The sequence below is a fragment of the Simochromis diagramma genome, unplaced genomic scaffold (assembly GCF_900408965.1).
Source record: "Simochromis diagramma unplaced genomic scaffold, fSimDia1.1 OVJJ01000320.1, whole genome shotgun sequence".
NCBI classification, from domain to species: domain Eukaryota; kingdom Metazoa; phylum Chordata; class Actinopteri; order Cichliformes; family Cichlidae; genus Simochromis; species Simochromis diagramma.
Window position 1 is genome coordinate 7,488,088 of NW_024386773.1, and position 14,572 is coordinate 7,502,659.

At 40.7% G+C, this 14,572-nt stretch overlaps 2 protein-coding genes across 7 annotated transcripts; one reads left to right on the forward strand and one right to left on the reverse strand.

Moving 5' to 3' along the window:
* The first annotated feature begins 50 nt into the window (after positions 1-50).
* Positions 51-6,425, forward strand: kif17 (kinesin family member 17). Of its 4 annotated transcripts, XM_040005799.1 has the most exons (15): positions 51-309; positions 425-679; positions 861-1,007; positions 1,139-1,240; positions 1,481-1,670; positions 1,963-2,415; positions 2,575-2,669; positions 2,773-2,938; positions 3,037-3,134; positions 3,264-3,355; positions 3,832-4,060; positions 4,834-5,092; positions 5,224-5,285; positions 5,364-5,487; positions 5,909-6,423. In XM_040005799.1, exons 2-15 carry the CDS (start codon positions 449-451, stop codon positions 6,076-6,078), a joined length of 2,418 nt encoding a protein of 805 aa, XP_039861733.1. In that variant the 5' UTR covers positions 51-309; positions 425-448; the 3' UTR covers positions 6,079-6,423. The 4 variants fall into 4 exon arrangements, with proteins under 4 accessions (XP_039861733.1, XP_039861752.1, XP_039861760.1 ...); XM_040005818.1 differs by having other exon boundaries at positions 51-679; positions 5,367-5,487; positions 5,909-6,425; XM_040005826.1 differs by having other exon boundaries at positions 51-679; positions 5,227-5,285; positions 5,367-5,487; positions 5,909-6,425.
* Positions 6,426-7,019: 594 nt separating this feature from the next.
* zgc:158258 (uncharacterized protein LOC791186 homolog) lies at positions 7,020-14,246 on the reverse strand. Of its 3 annotated transcripts, none has more exons than XM_040005900.1 (4): positions 12,886-14,246; positions 10,536-10,668; positions 10,104-10,299; positions 7,020-9,991 (listed from the first exon to the last, which is right to left on the reverse strand). In XM_040005900.1, the coding sequence occupies exons 2-4, from the start codon at positions 10,617-10,619 to the stop codon at positions 8,838-8,840; spliced, it is 1,434 nt and encodes a 477-aa protein (XP_039861834.1). In that variant the 5' UTR covers positions 10,620-10,668; positions 12,886-14,246; the 3' UTR covers positions 7,020-8,837. The 3 variants fall into 3 exon arrangements, with proteins under 3 accessions (XP_039861834.1, XP_039861827.1, XP_039861831.1); XM_040005893.1 differs by having other exon boundaries at positions 7,021-9,991; positions 10,515-10,668; XM_040005897.1 differs by having other exon boundaries at positions 7,021-9,991; positions 10,515-14,246.
* Positions 14,247-14,572: the final 326 nt, after the last annotated feature.

Genomic DNA, 14,572 nt, shown 5'->3' on the forward strand with positions numbered 1-14,572 from the left:
TTTTCACTTTTAGTTTCTTGACGGTAACACATGAAGCATAAAGTAGACTGTTTTTCGCCCTTTGACCTCACTCCGTCCTCACGGAAATGGCCGCGGGTCTGGGCCTGTTACATTCCTCAATGGTTACTTATGGTTGCTAAGCAACCTCAAACGCCTCGGGGAGAGGAACAGAATGGGACAGGACCTGAAGCGATACCTGACGAGATCCGTCCACACTGTACCTGGAGATATTTCTGCTGATCGCTTCTTACTGAACCTCACTGGAAATGTGGGCCGTTAGTCAACTGCTGCTGTCATCTTGTTATTAAGGTGATGTTAGCCATCGAGGTCCTGCTGTCGTACTTCTAAGTAAACGTTGAGTGTTTGCGAAGGAGACCGGAGCGGCTTTGTATTTTACATTAGTTTTATCTCTTACACCTGCCAGCTGCTCGGTAGTGATTATTGAGACATGGGGTCAGAGTCGGTGAAGGTGGTGGTCAGGTGCAGGCCCCTGAATGACAGGGAGAAGGCGCTCAGCTGTAAGATGGTGCTGACCATGGACCTGCAGCGCTGCCAGTGCTTCATAGAAAAGCCAGGTGCAGTGGATGAGCCACCTAAACAGTTCACCTTTGATGGGACCTACTATATTGATCAAACAACTGAGCAGATGTACAACGAGATTGCTTATCCTTTGGTTGAGGTAAGCTTGATTTTATTACCAGCCTGCAGAGCTGGGCTCTATAAAAGAAGCACGCTTGTCACTGGACACCTTCAGCCCAACATCAGTAGCCTATATCTAATTCCTAATGAATGCAGACGTCATTGTGAATACCCTTTGCTCACCTCAAAATTAAATAAAATTAAAAATGTCACCTTTACAGGGTGTGACTGAGGGATACAATGGGACAATTTTTGCCTATGGACAAACTGGAAGTGGAAAGTCTTTCACCATGCAAGGGGTGTCTGAACCTGCAACCCAGAAGGGTGTCATCCCGCGGGCCTTTGAACACATCTTTGAGAGCATTCAGGTATGTCTGTTGACCACTGTGATCTCGTAGCTTGCAACATGCATACGTAATATTATGCTCTTAGTTTTTGTCTCGGCTTGTCTCAGCACTGATAGAATAATTATATGTTTTATCTCGTGTGTGCAAGCTAGTGTGCAGAAAATACGAAATTCTTGGTGAGGGCCTCCTACTTGGAGATTTACAATGAAGAAATCCGAGATCTTTTGGGAAGCGATGCCAAGCAGAGATTGGAGGTGAGTCCCTGCTTTTTAGATAAACTAAACAGGCTACACTGTATCAGAAGAAGCCAAATGGATTATTGTTCTTTGGTTAGTACAGCAAGGTGAGTGTGCTGTTTTCTGCACAGTACTGTACCTGTTGCCATGGTGATTTAAACGCACAGTTGATTCCTTAAAGGTCAAGGTGTTGTAACAGGGTGACAGACTAGCTGATTGTGCGTATGTGTGTGCTTTGTGTGGCTGATGAATGCCTAGCTGAAAGAGCACCCAGAGCGTGGGGTATATGTACGGGACCTTTCCATGCACACTGTGCACAGTGTGGGAGAGTGTGAAAGAATCATAGAGAAAGGCTGGAGGAACCGGGCAGTGGGCTACACGCTGATGAACAAAGACTCCTCACGCTCCCACTCAATCTTCACCATCCACCTGGAGATCTGCAGCACTGGTGAACTTATAATATCTTTGCCTTCACTATATCTGTTCAGTCTATGCTGATATTCTACTTTGTGATCCTCTTATATCTCATAATGTCATCAGTTATTTTTGTTCTGTGGCGCTATACCTTTAAATTTGATAGTATATGAATCTCCTTGTTAATAGTTTGCATATTCTGCCTGTGCTTGCATGTAGTTTTCAAACCATTGAATAAAACATACCAGGTTAATAAAGGTAAATAATAAGGCTTTGTAACAGTGTTGAATGTTGCTTGTGTTTCCTGCGTCAACTCAAATTCTCAGATTCATCTGGCCAGGACCATCTACGGGCAGGAAAACTCAACCTTGTGGACCTGGCAGGAAGTGAGCGTCAGTCTAAAACTGGTGCTACCGGCGAGCGACTCCGCGAAGCCACAAAGATCAATCTTTCCCTCTCGGCCCTGGGAAACGTCATCTCCGCCCTGGTAGATGGACGCTCCAGATACATCCCCTACAGAGACTCCAAGCTGACCAGGCTGCTGCAGGACTCTTTGGGAGGAAACACCCGCACCCTGATGATCGCCTGTCTTTCGCCCGCAGACAACAATTATGAGGAAAGCCTAAGTACACTGCGATATGCAAACCGGGCCAAGAGCATCCAGAACAGGCCTCGCATCAACGAGGACCCCAAGGATGCTCTGCTCCGAGAGTATCAGGAGGAAATCAAGAAGCTGCGGGCGCTCCTCACAGGCCAGCTGAGCACTTCTGACCTTTCAAGTAAATTTTTATAGAAAAACAGCATGCTTTTTTTAGCTTAATATTCCTAAATCTACACATAGCCTCTTTTAGATGCAGAGAAATATTTTATTTTCTTGCATGTTGTCTTTCTTTAATTACCAGTGCTATAAAAAAAACCCACTTTTATTTAAAATGCAGGTCTGCTGGCTGGTCAGTTTTCTGAGTCATCCCCTGCTGTGCCCTCAAGGCCACAGTCCGCCCCCACTGAAGAAAGGAAGGAAAAGATTAAAGAGGCAAACATGGACCAATCCCACACAACAATTTATCACTTCAACTTTAAGCATGCATTGTATAAAGAGCCTGTGATTTATGATCTGTGTTCTGCTGTCTCTGCAGGAGTACGAGGAGAGGCTGGCCAAGTTGCAGGCTGAATACAATGCAGAGCAGGAATCCAAGGCGAAGCTGCAGGAGGACATCGCTGCTCTGCGTTCCTCCTATGAATCAAAACTGTCCAGTCTGGAGAAGGCCCAAGTCAGCAGGGGGAGCTCTGTCCCCAAGAATGGTAACAGCACATCCTGTGCCAACAACAGAACAAAAGTTTTCCGCTGTTGGATTCTCCCCATGTATGCTTCTTTGTATTGTGCCGCTTCTCTACATTAGTGGGCGCCAGCTGTACATCCCAGGTTGCTTTGGAAGAACTCTGCATGAGCACTGATCCCATGTGCCACAGTACAGTTGAGGAAACCTCCCAGACTAAGGTAGTGTCCAGCCCCACTTTCCATAAAGATCACTCCTGTTCAAATCATATTCGTATCCTGCAACAAGGTAACAAGGCAATCTTATGTAGGCAAAATGTTGAATTTTATTCCCTCATGTTGGCGAGCAAGCTTTCCGAAAAAGATCCAGATAGAGCTGGACTCTTGGAGTCTTCTGATGCAACTGCACCGGGGCCTCTAGACCAGAAACACGTCCTGGAAAGGTTTGTAGGCTTCTGTTCTAATCATGGAAACTTTCCTTAACATGAACACTTCCTCAGATTCATAGCTATGATTTTATTATTATATATGATATGTCTTAATCAGCCGATCCATCTAATTTCTACTCCTTATGGGTCTGGTTTGTGAGCATTTTCAACACTGTTCACAGGATACTAAACATATTGTTATGATGGTATCTACAATCTTCTTATCACACTCCATGATGAATGTGTCATACTTATGCTTTTGGCTACAAATGGAGTGGATAATCAGATTCCAGCTGTATATTTTTCTGTATGTGCTTACCCTTGCATCCTTTTACATCATTGCATTCTTCTGTGTTATTACCATAATCCGGTAATTAGCAGAACAGTTATGTTTAACATATCATACATTGATGGTTACACTAGAATAATATAGCAAGAATTATACTAAGCACGCATCTATGCGGTGTCCTTGGTGTTCAATCTTTCCTCAGACTGCAGCAGCTGGAACAGGAGGTGGTAGGAGGGGAGCAGGCCAGGAACAAAGAGCTGCAACAAAGACAGCGGCAGAGAAAAAAACTTGCTGACCAGAGAAAAGCTCAGCTTGTCCATGCTCTGTCAGAGAACAGCGAGGAGAGCGAAAATGTGCTGCTGAATGTCTACAACTCTATCCAGGAAGAAGTCCATGCCAAAAACCAAATGCTAGTCAAAGTTCAGGGCAAGGTGAGTGGAAGGGAGCTTACAGCAGATGCAAAATGCAATCTTTCTGTTGGGAGAAAGCATATGTGTTAAGGGTTTTCTGTACATTTCAAGGAGCGATCAGAAAGTTTGGGTTATCCACCCACAGAAATCTATTTCTCCTCCCTAAGATCTCCTTTTCATGCACCCCTGCTCTTGACAAAGTTTACTCCTTAAAAGTCAAATTTTGACAACAGTGCAAGTTCACCAGAATGGGATTGTACATTGCGAATTCATACCACACTTTCAGACTATAAATGCAGACTTGTGCGTTAACATCCTGGGGCATCTGTGGGAGAACATCCAGTGGAAAGAGCCTTAACAACAGCATCACCACACATTGAAAAGGCAACAGTTTTTCGGCCACAAAAACCCAGTCTTTGCTCACCATCTTTCCTACGACTTTGTACAATTCTCCAAAATCAAGTTAAAGTATTATACTCCCTGTTTTGAAACACTGGGCAAGATCCAACACTCATTGTAGAGGCACAAGTACAATGGACTTCCAAAATAGTGATACCAAAATAACAGCAGCGGTCTGGAGATGTATTAGAAGGTGACTTTGACTAAATTTAAATTGGGCAATTTATTAACTTTTTTAACCTGGAAAAATTAGGTTATCTCTTCAGGGATTTACTAATTTGGTGTGTTAAAACGGTTCTCTCTTTGAATGTCAACCCCTACATATGACACGTTTTTAACAAGTGGGTTTTAGCTAGTTTTCTCATGAATAACATGCTTCGTCACTGTTGCAACAGCTGAAAGCAGCCAAACTGGAGATCCGTGACCTGCAGGCAGAGTTTGAGGTGGAGAGGAATGACTACCTGGCGACTATACGCAGGCTGGAGAAGGAAGGGCAGCTCCTGCACAGCCTGCTGGAGCGTATGGTGCCTCTGGTGCGCCGTGACTGCAACTACAGCAACCTGGACCGCTTGAAGAAGGATGCTGTCTGGGACGAGGACAGCGCCACGTGGAGACTGCCAGATGTGATGGTGCAGAAAACAACACTGCCTTCAGGTGGGGTATAATATGTAAAAAAAAAAAGAAAAGTGAAAGCTTTTTTTTTTTTTTTTTGACAAAACAGTAAATCTTGTTTGTTTTGCAAATTACTTTCCTTAAATGTTTATTAATCACATTCTTTTTCTTAGCAGTGACTCCAAAAGCTTCAGCTCGCAGAGGCTCAGGTTCTGATGCTGGAGAAGCATTTATGGTGTGTTTGCATTTCATGCATAGGCTTTTACTTGACATACACACATTCTAGCAGGATTAGAGGCCATTTCTGTTTTAGCAGGTGGAGGAGGACAGGTACAAGCAAATGCTGGACAGAAGTGACAGTGAGAATATTGCCAGCAGCTACTTCAAGTCAAAGAGGGCGAGCCAGCTCCTCGGAAGTGACACCGCAAAAGCCCACGGTGAGAAAAGAAACTGAGGCAGTCTAATTAGTACATATTACCAGTTAAATTAGTGAATTAGCTCTGCTGTTGAATGTTATTTCATTTTTATTTAGCAACATATTTGTATGCTGTGATCTTGTGTTTCTGCTTTTCATTAGAACCTGACTGGCAGGAACAAAAAATAATCACGTACTACACTTAATACTGTTACAGTAAACTTTTGTAATGCATTTGGGAAGCCTTTTCATTAGGTTATCTCTCTGAGCATTTTAAGTTTTGGCTTCTTTTTTTACCTTTTTTGTATATTTTATATTTTTACTTATTGAGACCATTTAGTTTTAGATTAGTTAGATTTTTCTTCTTTTTCACTTTCTTACTTTTGTTTAGTTTTTACTGTTGTCTGTCTTTTCTCCTGCTGCCGTCCCCTCTCCTCCGCTAGTTAACGTGGCAGGCCACCTCTCCGTGAGCAGCTCTAACGTGAATCTGTCTGTGAGCTCAGACGCCATCCTGCCTCGCCCCTTCCGTCTGGAGTCGCTGGATGTCCCAGTGTCCAACGGTAAAGTGAAGCGCAAAAAAAGCAAATCTCACATCCATAATGAGGCGACTTAAACGGACTGTGACCCACATATTTGCAGTTTTCTGCAATGACACTTTTGATGACTCATCAAAAAATAAGTGTTGTATATGTATATCTGACTGTGAATCAGTATATGTTTTTATGACGGCTGCTATCTAGATTTACACAGGACCCATTTATTGCCGATGTTACAAGTCCATTTGCGTCATGAGTTTTTAATTATTAATGTTAATTTTTAACTCATTGCTACCTACTGTATGATGCTTCCTCGATTTTTCTTTTCTTTTTTGCACAAGACATAATTTAATGTTTGTTTGAGTTAGGTTCTTTAATATTAAAATATTTGCATTGTAATGTTGCTGATTTCCTTTTTTTTTACCCAGCATTTAAAATACTTGTCAAGAACAGATGACATCAAATTAACTGATGTCTCATGTGTTTAATTTCAATTACTTTACAAAAAAAGCCATTAAAACTTGACTCCAGTGTATTATAAACAGTATTAAATAATAATATATAAAATAATATCAGCCTGCATGTCAAACTGTAGGACTCTGCTGTCACAAATGGGTCAGGAAAGCTGTTGTCAAGGCAGCAGTATGCTAGGATATGGTTATCTCATATTACACATCATCTCTGGTCACCAGTGTGGGTTTTGGTGTGATGTTAATTAGTAGATTCTTTATCTAAATGCAAATAACATATGTGAGACAGAAAGTTGTTGTTGCAGTTTTTAATCATAAGAATTAAATATTGAAAAGTTTATTATGATGTCATTCTTATGATGTCAGTCCTCTTAAGGTTGCAGGACATGCAGAAAAAAATGCTGTTTAACTCGATCCTTCCTGCAGCTGTGACTATCTTATTTCTCATTTTGACACTGGCTTGATTTCTTTGTCTGTTGCTTAATGTTGCTCGACTTGCAGACAACTGTGTCCGTTTCAGAGTCTGACATCATTTATTGTGGCGACACAATAGACATAGACACGGATACCTTTTGGCAGACCTGCTGTTTTACTGAGCGATAACACAACTCTAATATCCTTCTGCAATAATTAACCACGAGCTAATCTGGGCTCTTCAGGACCGTTGCATAACAGATATCATGCCGTTCAAATAATCCATCAGGAGAAATTAGAAGTGTGACATGTGAGTGTTACAAGAAAATAGAGACAGGGAAGTGCTGGGCTACTAAGTTTGCACAGAGGTGGAGCTAGAGATAATAGGATTATGGACGAACGGCTGAGCAGGCTTTTCCATCATCTGAGTGGTGTGTAAGATGAGCAGTATGGCTGATAGCCTTTCTGTAACAGGAGAGAGGTAAAGACTGCAGGGATACAGTCATAAAGCTTTGCCTCGGGGATCTGTGGGTTCGCTTATTAATCAAGACATTCAGGCTGAATATAGACAACCACAGCTTGGATTCCCATGTGCTGAAATGTCCTTGGGCAAGACTCTGCCATCACTGATGTGAATGAAGAGTAACAGTAGGGTTAACACTCCAAACCAACCTCATGTATAGTGTTGGTTGTTTTTGCTTTTTGAACAGAGCCAAATGGACTGGTGTAATCTGGAATGTTTATCTGCAAATATTAAGATTTTATTATTTAAAGAGGAGAAAGAATTAGGAAATGAATGCAAGTGGCCAAAATGACTTTTCCCATGAAGGTTAGTTACGCTCAGCCTTAGATACAGGTTGAGGGAGTGAGGTGAGCCAGTTGAGATCATTCAGACATTAAGATGCCTCCTGGACCCCTTGTTTTGGAGGTTTTCTGGACATATCCAACTGGGAAGAAACCCTGTGGAAGACACAGAGCTCACTGGAGAAATTATATACACTATATGGACAAAAGTACAGGGCCACTATAACTTATAGTGCATAACTCATGGAGGAGGTTTGAAGCTCATTGGTGATGTTTGCACGCAACCTGCCCTAGCACTCTGTGACCTCGATCTGCAATGTAGTCTGGGGTGCTGCTATCACGGCCCAACTTCCAATAAGGAAAAAAAAGATGGCTTAAAATGCAGTATATTAGATAAAAACTTTATTTTCAGTGACATTTATATCAATGGTGGAATAGACACAAATAATTAAATGGTTGTTTTTCGTTTCATATTTTCAGTGTTACACAATGAAGGCTGTGTAACACTCTTTAATCTACTGTACACTGTAAAAAAAAAAACAGTAGTAGAAAGAAACTGAAGAACGACTGGTGCATGAGTTCTTGTGTTGGACATAAGTATTGAAAATTATCCCCCAAAACTTGAAAAAAAAAAAGCCAGAATATTAAAAGACTGCATGAACTGATCTGGTGCTTTGAGGATTTGCTCTAAGAAAAATCAACATGCAGGCACATTTGTGATTTATAAAACAATGAGTAAGATATCAGTTCTGGCACACCCTTATCCGTGTCTTTGATTTAGTACCAGTGCCAATAGCCAATAGGGTTTAAATTTTATATAACAGAATTTTGTTAGGTTTGCAATACATTAAGATACTATTTTCATACACTGATGCTCTGGATTTAGAAAATTTAAGGTGCAGTTTCTGTTACTTCTGAGTGCATTTTTAATTGTATTTTTAATAAAAAAATGTCTTTAGATGACTATGTGTTGTATATTTTAAGTGCAGAACATAAGTGTATGGCCCTTTAAACGCTTCCTCTCCTGCTTTTATTTGACAAAGTGCCGTGTGCCAGATTTCCACTTAACGCTTTAACTCTCTTTAAGCTGATCGTGTGCTTGTGCTTCTTTCTGAGCATTGCATTTATGCCAGCAGGCATCTGCTCTTTCAGTCTTTTAGCAGTCCAAGCTTTTTGAGAGCCTCTTTTCGATCACCTCCCATCCCAGGCACCACCATCACGGTGTAGCCTACTGAGTTTGAGGTTTTCTGGGGTACTGGGGGAGCTGTTGTGGTGGTCCTGGTGGTTGTCACTGGTTTGGCTGATTTGATGCTTTGCGGTTCAGAGGTGTTTCCACTACTTCTACAGTTGTCCAGGGTGGCAGACTGCTCCAGATTAGCTGTCCTCTTCCCCTTGGATTGAGCAGGATGTGATGCAGACCCAGGCCGCTGGTCATGTTTGGTGTACTGACGCAAATTGGCACTGGTCTGCAGAGGCCTGTTATTGGACTCTTTTGGCACTTGAGCATTACAAAATGATTGGCTCCTTGATGGATTACTATTAGCTGGACCTCTTGTAAACTTGTCAGCTGTTACACCCAAGGAGGAGTTAGGTTTGGGTGTAGGCAGTGGGGTTACTTTATCATTTTCTGCCTCTTGGCCTTTCAGGAGGCCCAGCTTCTGCAAAGCTTCTACTCTCACCACCTGGGGATCAGCTACATTCTTGACACTGTATGAAGAATCTGATATTATAGATTCTTCATTTTGAGTTTTTGCAGATATGTTGGTGGGAAACTTTTTGGGTTTTGGGGGAACAACTGGAGGACCTTTCTTATACTTGGAAACCTCTGACTGGGATTTTTCTGATCTTTGGAGATTTCCAAGTGTTGGGCCTTCCACCGGGGCAGAATGGCATTTTTCTGAGTCTATAGTATGATCAACTGTTGGGCATAAAGGGGTCTTCTTTGTGGAGGCACTCCTCCGCAAATGTACAAGTGCGTCGTAGGAGAGAGGTCCTCTAGGTAAAGGACCCTCAGCTGTCCTCACTGAGGGTTTTGTGGAAGGAGGTATAACATTAGCCTCTGAAGATGTTGGGTGAACAACTGCTTTCTGGTTGTCTTTGTATCCTGGTTTGTTGTTTTTAGATGTAAACTGAGGCTTAGAGGAGGCGGTTTTGACTGCAGGAGTGCCTGGTTTAGTACCGAGTACAGAACAGGTAGTACTGCTTGCAACAAGAAGAGGGGTGGGAACCAGGTAGCTGTGCATGGGCCTGGCATCAAAATTTTTGTTGATTGGTTTCTGGTGATTGGTTGATGTCTGTGAATCTGGAAGTCAAACAAGTACACATTTATCACTAGAAATTCTGTACACCTACCTAGAGCATTTCACTAAATAATGTGTCACTAATTCTGCATCTGTTCCCAGAGATTAACTCACCATCAAGGTTGCTTTTGCTCATGGAAGCTGACAGATTAGCCACTTTAGTAGCAAGGTTGCAGGAGCTGGGCAGTTGTTCAGGCTCGTCATTGGAGACTCCGCTGTCCTCCTCAGTATCCAAAGACTCAATAGTCTCCTCCAAAAACATGAGACAGGCCCTCTCCTCAGCAGACAAGTGCTCCAGACTATCATCACTCTGAAACGCATTAAAACAGGGCTTTCATTTAGAAAAGAAATCCACAATGAGAGATAGAAATCCTCTCTAAGAAAAGAAATAAACTTTTAGCTTTTATGTTACAGCTCTGTTACAAGTATCGTTTTGCCTCACTACTTCAAGTTGTTTCGTATATGTTTTGTGCTATTACTAGTGTACATATTCTTAGATTGAAGAGGGTAAACTTGGTTACTTACGAAGCCAGAATTAACACTGACCACACTGTCACAGCTGCCAGCACTCTCCATGCCATTCATTGTCTCCATTCCGGTGTCACCTGGCCAGGTATCACTTATGGGCATCTTAGTGCCCTACTTATCCACAGTTAGTGTCACACCCTGTTGTTTCAATCTGAAATACAGAGTAAAATTACTATTGAAACGGTTCTTAGCAAAGTAAAAGATTTATTTATTTTTTTTAAAAAAAGGGATATATTAATTATTCTCCACATTTTCCCCTGCTATTAATTCTTTATGGCCCTGTAGACCATTTTCAACAGCACCATAGAAAACACTGTCCTTCATAAGTATCTCCCTTACAAGGTTTTACCCCATAGATGCATTTGTGTTACCTAGTTTTAACCTTTTGTAGGAATTTCTTAACAGCGTTTAAAGGTATCATTTGACAAATGAGTAAGGATGTTTTTCGATATCTTTTGTTTTATAATTCATAAAAAATCAACCAAATTGTTGAATAGAAAGCAAAATAGGTCATATTCGACGCTGTGATAATAATACATCAATGCTAATGACAATCATAGGCACAGCTAAAACTTTTCCTGCAAAACAAATAAAATCAGGAAATATAAGTCAAGCCATTTTATACGCAAATAGCACAGCATTGACCATTGGGTCTGACCACGTTTCATGTTATTTCTATGTGCTCACATTGTCTGCTAAATGTAAAGGAATTTATTCTCTGGTATGTTGATAAAAAATAATTAAACATCTGTGCAGCGTGACATCAACTAAGCGGCACATCTTCCAGATATGAAAGACAGTTTTATCTATAAATGGCAATCAGCACCAAAGGACTGTGTTCATATCCAGATCACTATTGCTAACTACCTTTTAAAACAGTCAACTATAAAAATAAGCGAAGCGTACAGCTTCATCAATCAGAGATGAAAATTAGTCTGTGGTTATTTGAATGATATTGGTCTTATAACAGTATAACTGTAATCCTGTGTGTACACTATGGTTGAGTTGTGTGATGTTAGGTATTTGAGTCAAAACTGATAGATAACATTGCGCACAGGAAATGTATATAAACTTTATAATATCCAAATATGACCTGCATAACTGTGGACTTCATACCTGATCATGCAGCTAAAGAACAGCAAGGGCGCAGCTTTATTGTAAACACTGAAATTGACAAATGCAGGCTATCAAAGCTCGGTGAGCTTCTAGCAGATATCTAACTAGTCCTCTTACTACATGTGACTTGGATTACAACCTGCATGCCACTCCTAATCTCTCTTTACCGGATCAATTTCAGAGGGAGTGGAAGGCAGAAGCAATCAGTCTCCTGAAGGCTATATGACACCTGTTTTAAAAAAGCAGTTTCAGCTTTGTATTTGGAAATTTTGTTCAATGTTTCGTTTATATGGGTATTGTAGCGTAGCTGCAATTTGAGAATAAAGGAAGTCCTGTCTGGACCTGGTGAAAAGAAATTCACTTTTGGATAAGTGTCAACACCTGAGATGCAAGGTCTGCCAAATAGGGCAGTGGAGGCACAAAAGCACTCCTGTCCACTGTTCGTGGTTGGCCATGCCATGCCATCCCTTTAAAATTGTAAAAATCCCTATGGCCAGATCAGTACGCAAAGTCCCAGGTCAGGATATGAATCTGAACAATGTAAGCTCAGTGTTAACGTTTATTGTGATTTTTGACCAGCTTGAAAAACGTTTTCATATTTGTCGTTTTTATCTGCTTATTAGGTCCCAGTCACTCTGCTATAACCCTTACTCTGAAAAAAACAAAACAAATCATACTGTAGATAGATATGAACCCGAAGAACATTTAACAAAGTGTTATCTCTTTAAGTGAGTTACACCTATCCTATCAACAGTAGGCAAAAACAAAAACTGGGCGAGTTTAGCTATCACAAGACTATGATGCACAAGTCAAAGCAATAAACTGCTGTGTCAGATTCTTTGGAAAATGTGGTGCAATGACAGCGTTGTTTTCATTGTGGCTGTAAAAGAGCATCTGGCTAAGTTTTTATTACCTTCCATGAATTCTGTGCAGGATGTTGTGTAATAGGGGTTATTATCATTTTCTCCACTATACCCAGGCTTCAACCCACTTCCTTCACATTAATTACTGAATCCAAGCCTATCTTTTGTAACTAACATTATTAGCCCCAAACCGCCATAAAACCCCTTCACCGAAAAGTGTTTAAATACCGGTTAAGTTTAAGTCTAACACTTGACAAACAAAACAAAACATAAAATAACTGCCACGAGCAGTAAATTATTTAAATAGCATCCAATAAATGAAAAATATGCTAACTGGTCCTTACCCTATTTACAACAGAGCTTTAGTTTTTAAGTAAATATAGGCGTACCTGTCCGTGCACGGTCGTCTCTCATATCCTGCTCCGCGTGCAACTGAAGTCAAGGTGAGCGCGCAACTCAGAGACACCTGGAAGAGGGACTTTGTCCCTTAAGCTTCTAGCCAATCAGAAGCCACATCCTCCTTAAGCCCCGCAAGTCCTCGTTTTCATTTTTTTTTAAACAAACAAATGTAAACCATTGCTGTCTCTGTCTGTCAGACGTATGCTGCCAGGACGGCTCGTTACTGGAAGTAATTCAAACATTTAATGCTCTTCCTCCATGTATATATGTATTAAAGTATTCTTTATGTTTTTATTTTTTGGGCGTCAGGCTTTGGGTGAGCATTAAGGAAATATCCTCTAAAAAGTGTTGACTAAAAAGATAGCGCTTCACATATTTTTTCAGTTAACTTTATTATTGTTATTACTATTGTCGTTCTTCTCATTAATTATTATTCATTAATTATTATTAATGTATTTATTGGAAAAGAGAACAGGTGCTGTTTACTACAGTGCTGATTCAAACAGCACAGACGACGCATAGCTAGAAAGTTACATTTCACTGATACTGCACGAGTGATCTGGGTGTGTGTGTGTGTCGGTGTGGTGGTACTACGTGATTTTAAGTAATTAAGTGATGCAGTTAATCATTACTTGTTCATGCAGCAGTACACCACCTTCAAGCTTTACAAAGGGTCGCCACAGCGTTTAGCTCAGAGGCTATACCACCTTAAAGGCATCCTAAAGGGGCTTCCTATAGTGTCGTGGTTTAACACCCATGGTTCGATCCTGGAAGAGACACAACCAGGTTAAAATCTGCCAAACCAAATACGCATCACTTCCTAATTAAGAAAAAGTTGCAAATTGAGCATGTAGGAACTGGGGAGTGAACAATTTAAGTGTAATCAAAAACTGTTGCCAATTAGTTTAACAAATAAAAAAAGTCTATTTATGCAAGTGCTAACGCACATTAGTTACCTTATTTGCTAACAAAGCTCAGATGTGGGACACAGCCAAAATCTCACTGCAAGCTGAAGGTAGGATTTCAGCTGGTGTTAACTTCCGTAAGTGGAGTGATTTTTTTCCCTTCTTTTTTTGGTAGCTGTTGTTTCAGGGGGGGGGGGGAGTGCTACACTGAACCAGTACATTTCTGATTCCTGAAACGGGCATGAATCCTTTATGCAAGTCTTGAAACTCACATAAACCAAAATAAGAAACTGTAAAGCTGTAAATGGGGTGTTGTATATGAAATATTTGTAGAGTTAAAAAGGTTTGTAGTGTTTTATGAAACATTAAAATATCACATTATTTAAAAGAAAAACACAAAAACTAATTCCTAGGCTGTGTGTGAGCTTTGTGTTTTGTAGCAGTGGTAGCTGCTACTGTTGGTCAAACAGTAAGTAAATTAATCCTAAATCCTATTATGAAAGGGTAGATGGTCCTTAAAATAACATGCGGGTAGTGTAATCCGACAATGATGGCACAGGACTAGGGTAAATTTGCCAGTTGGGATTTATTTTTAGTAGCAATGCACTAGATAAAGTCATAAGATAATAGAGTTGTCACAGTAATATCACAATAATTATTAATTAGCATTATCTATGTTACTTCCCATTTGTATTTATGTACAAAAAGATTCTAACCTTTAAATTTCACACTGCTTCTTTGTCCCCCTGCATCAAACCATTTAAAGGAAAAT

Bases quoted from the DNA above. Each gene is read 5' to 3' on its own strand.
- kif17 (XM_040005799.1), top strand. From the start codon at position 449: ATGGGGTCAGAGTCGGTGAAGGTGGTGGTCAGGTGCAGGCCCCTGAAT. The intron at 1,671-1,962 runs GTGAACTTATAA...TCAAATTCTCAG, and splicing joins CCTGGAGATCTGCAGCACTG to ATTCATCTGGCCAGGACCAT. The intron at 2,670-2,772 runs GCAAACATGGAC...CTGTCTCTGCAG, and splicing joins GGAAGGAAAAGATTAAAGAG to GAGTACGAGGAGAGGCTGGC.
- zgc:158258 (XM_040005893.1), bottom strand. From the start codon at position 10,619: ATGCCCATAAGTGATACCTGGCCAGGTGACACCGGAATGGAGACAATG. The intron at 10,300-10,514 runs GTAAGTAACCAA...AATGCGTTTCAG, and splicing joins TCAGTGTTAATTCTGGCTTC to AGTGATGATAGTCTGGAGCA. The intron at 9,992-10,103 runs GTGAGTTAATCT...TTTGACTTCCAG, and splicing joins GAGCAAAAGCAACCTTGATG to ATTCACAGACATCAACCAAT.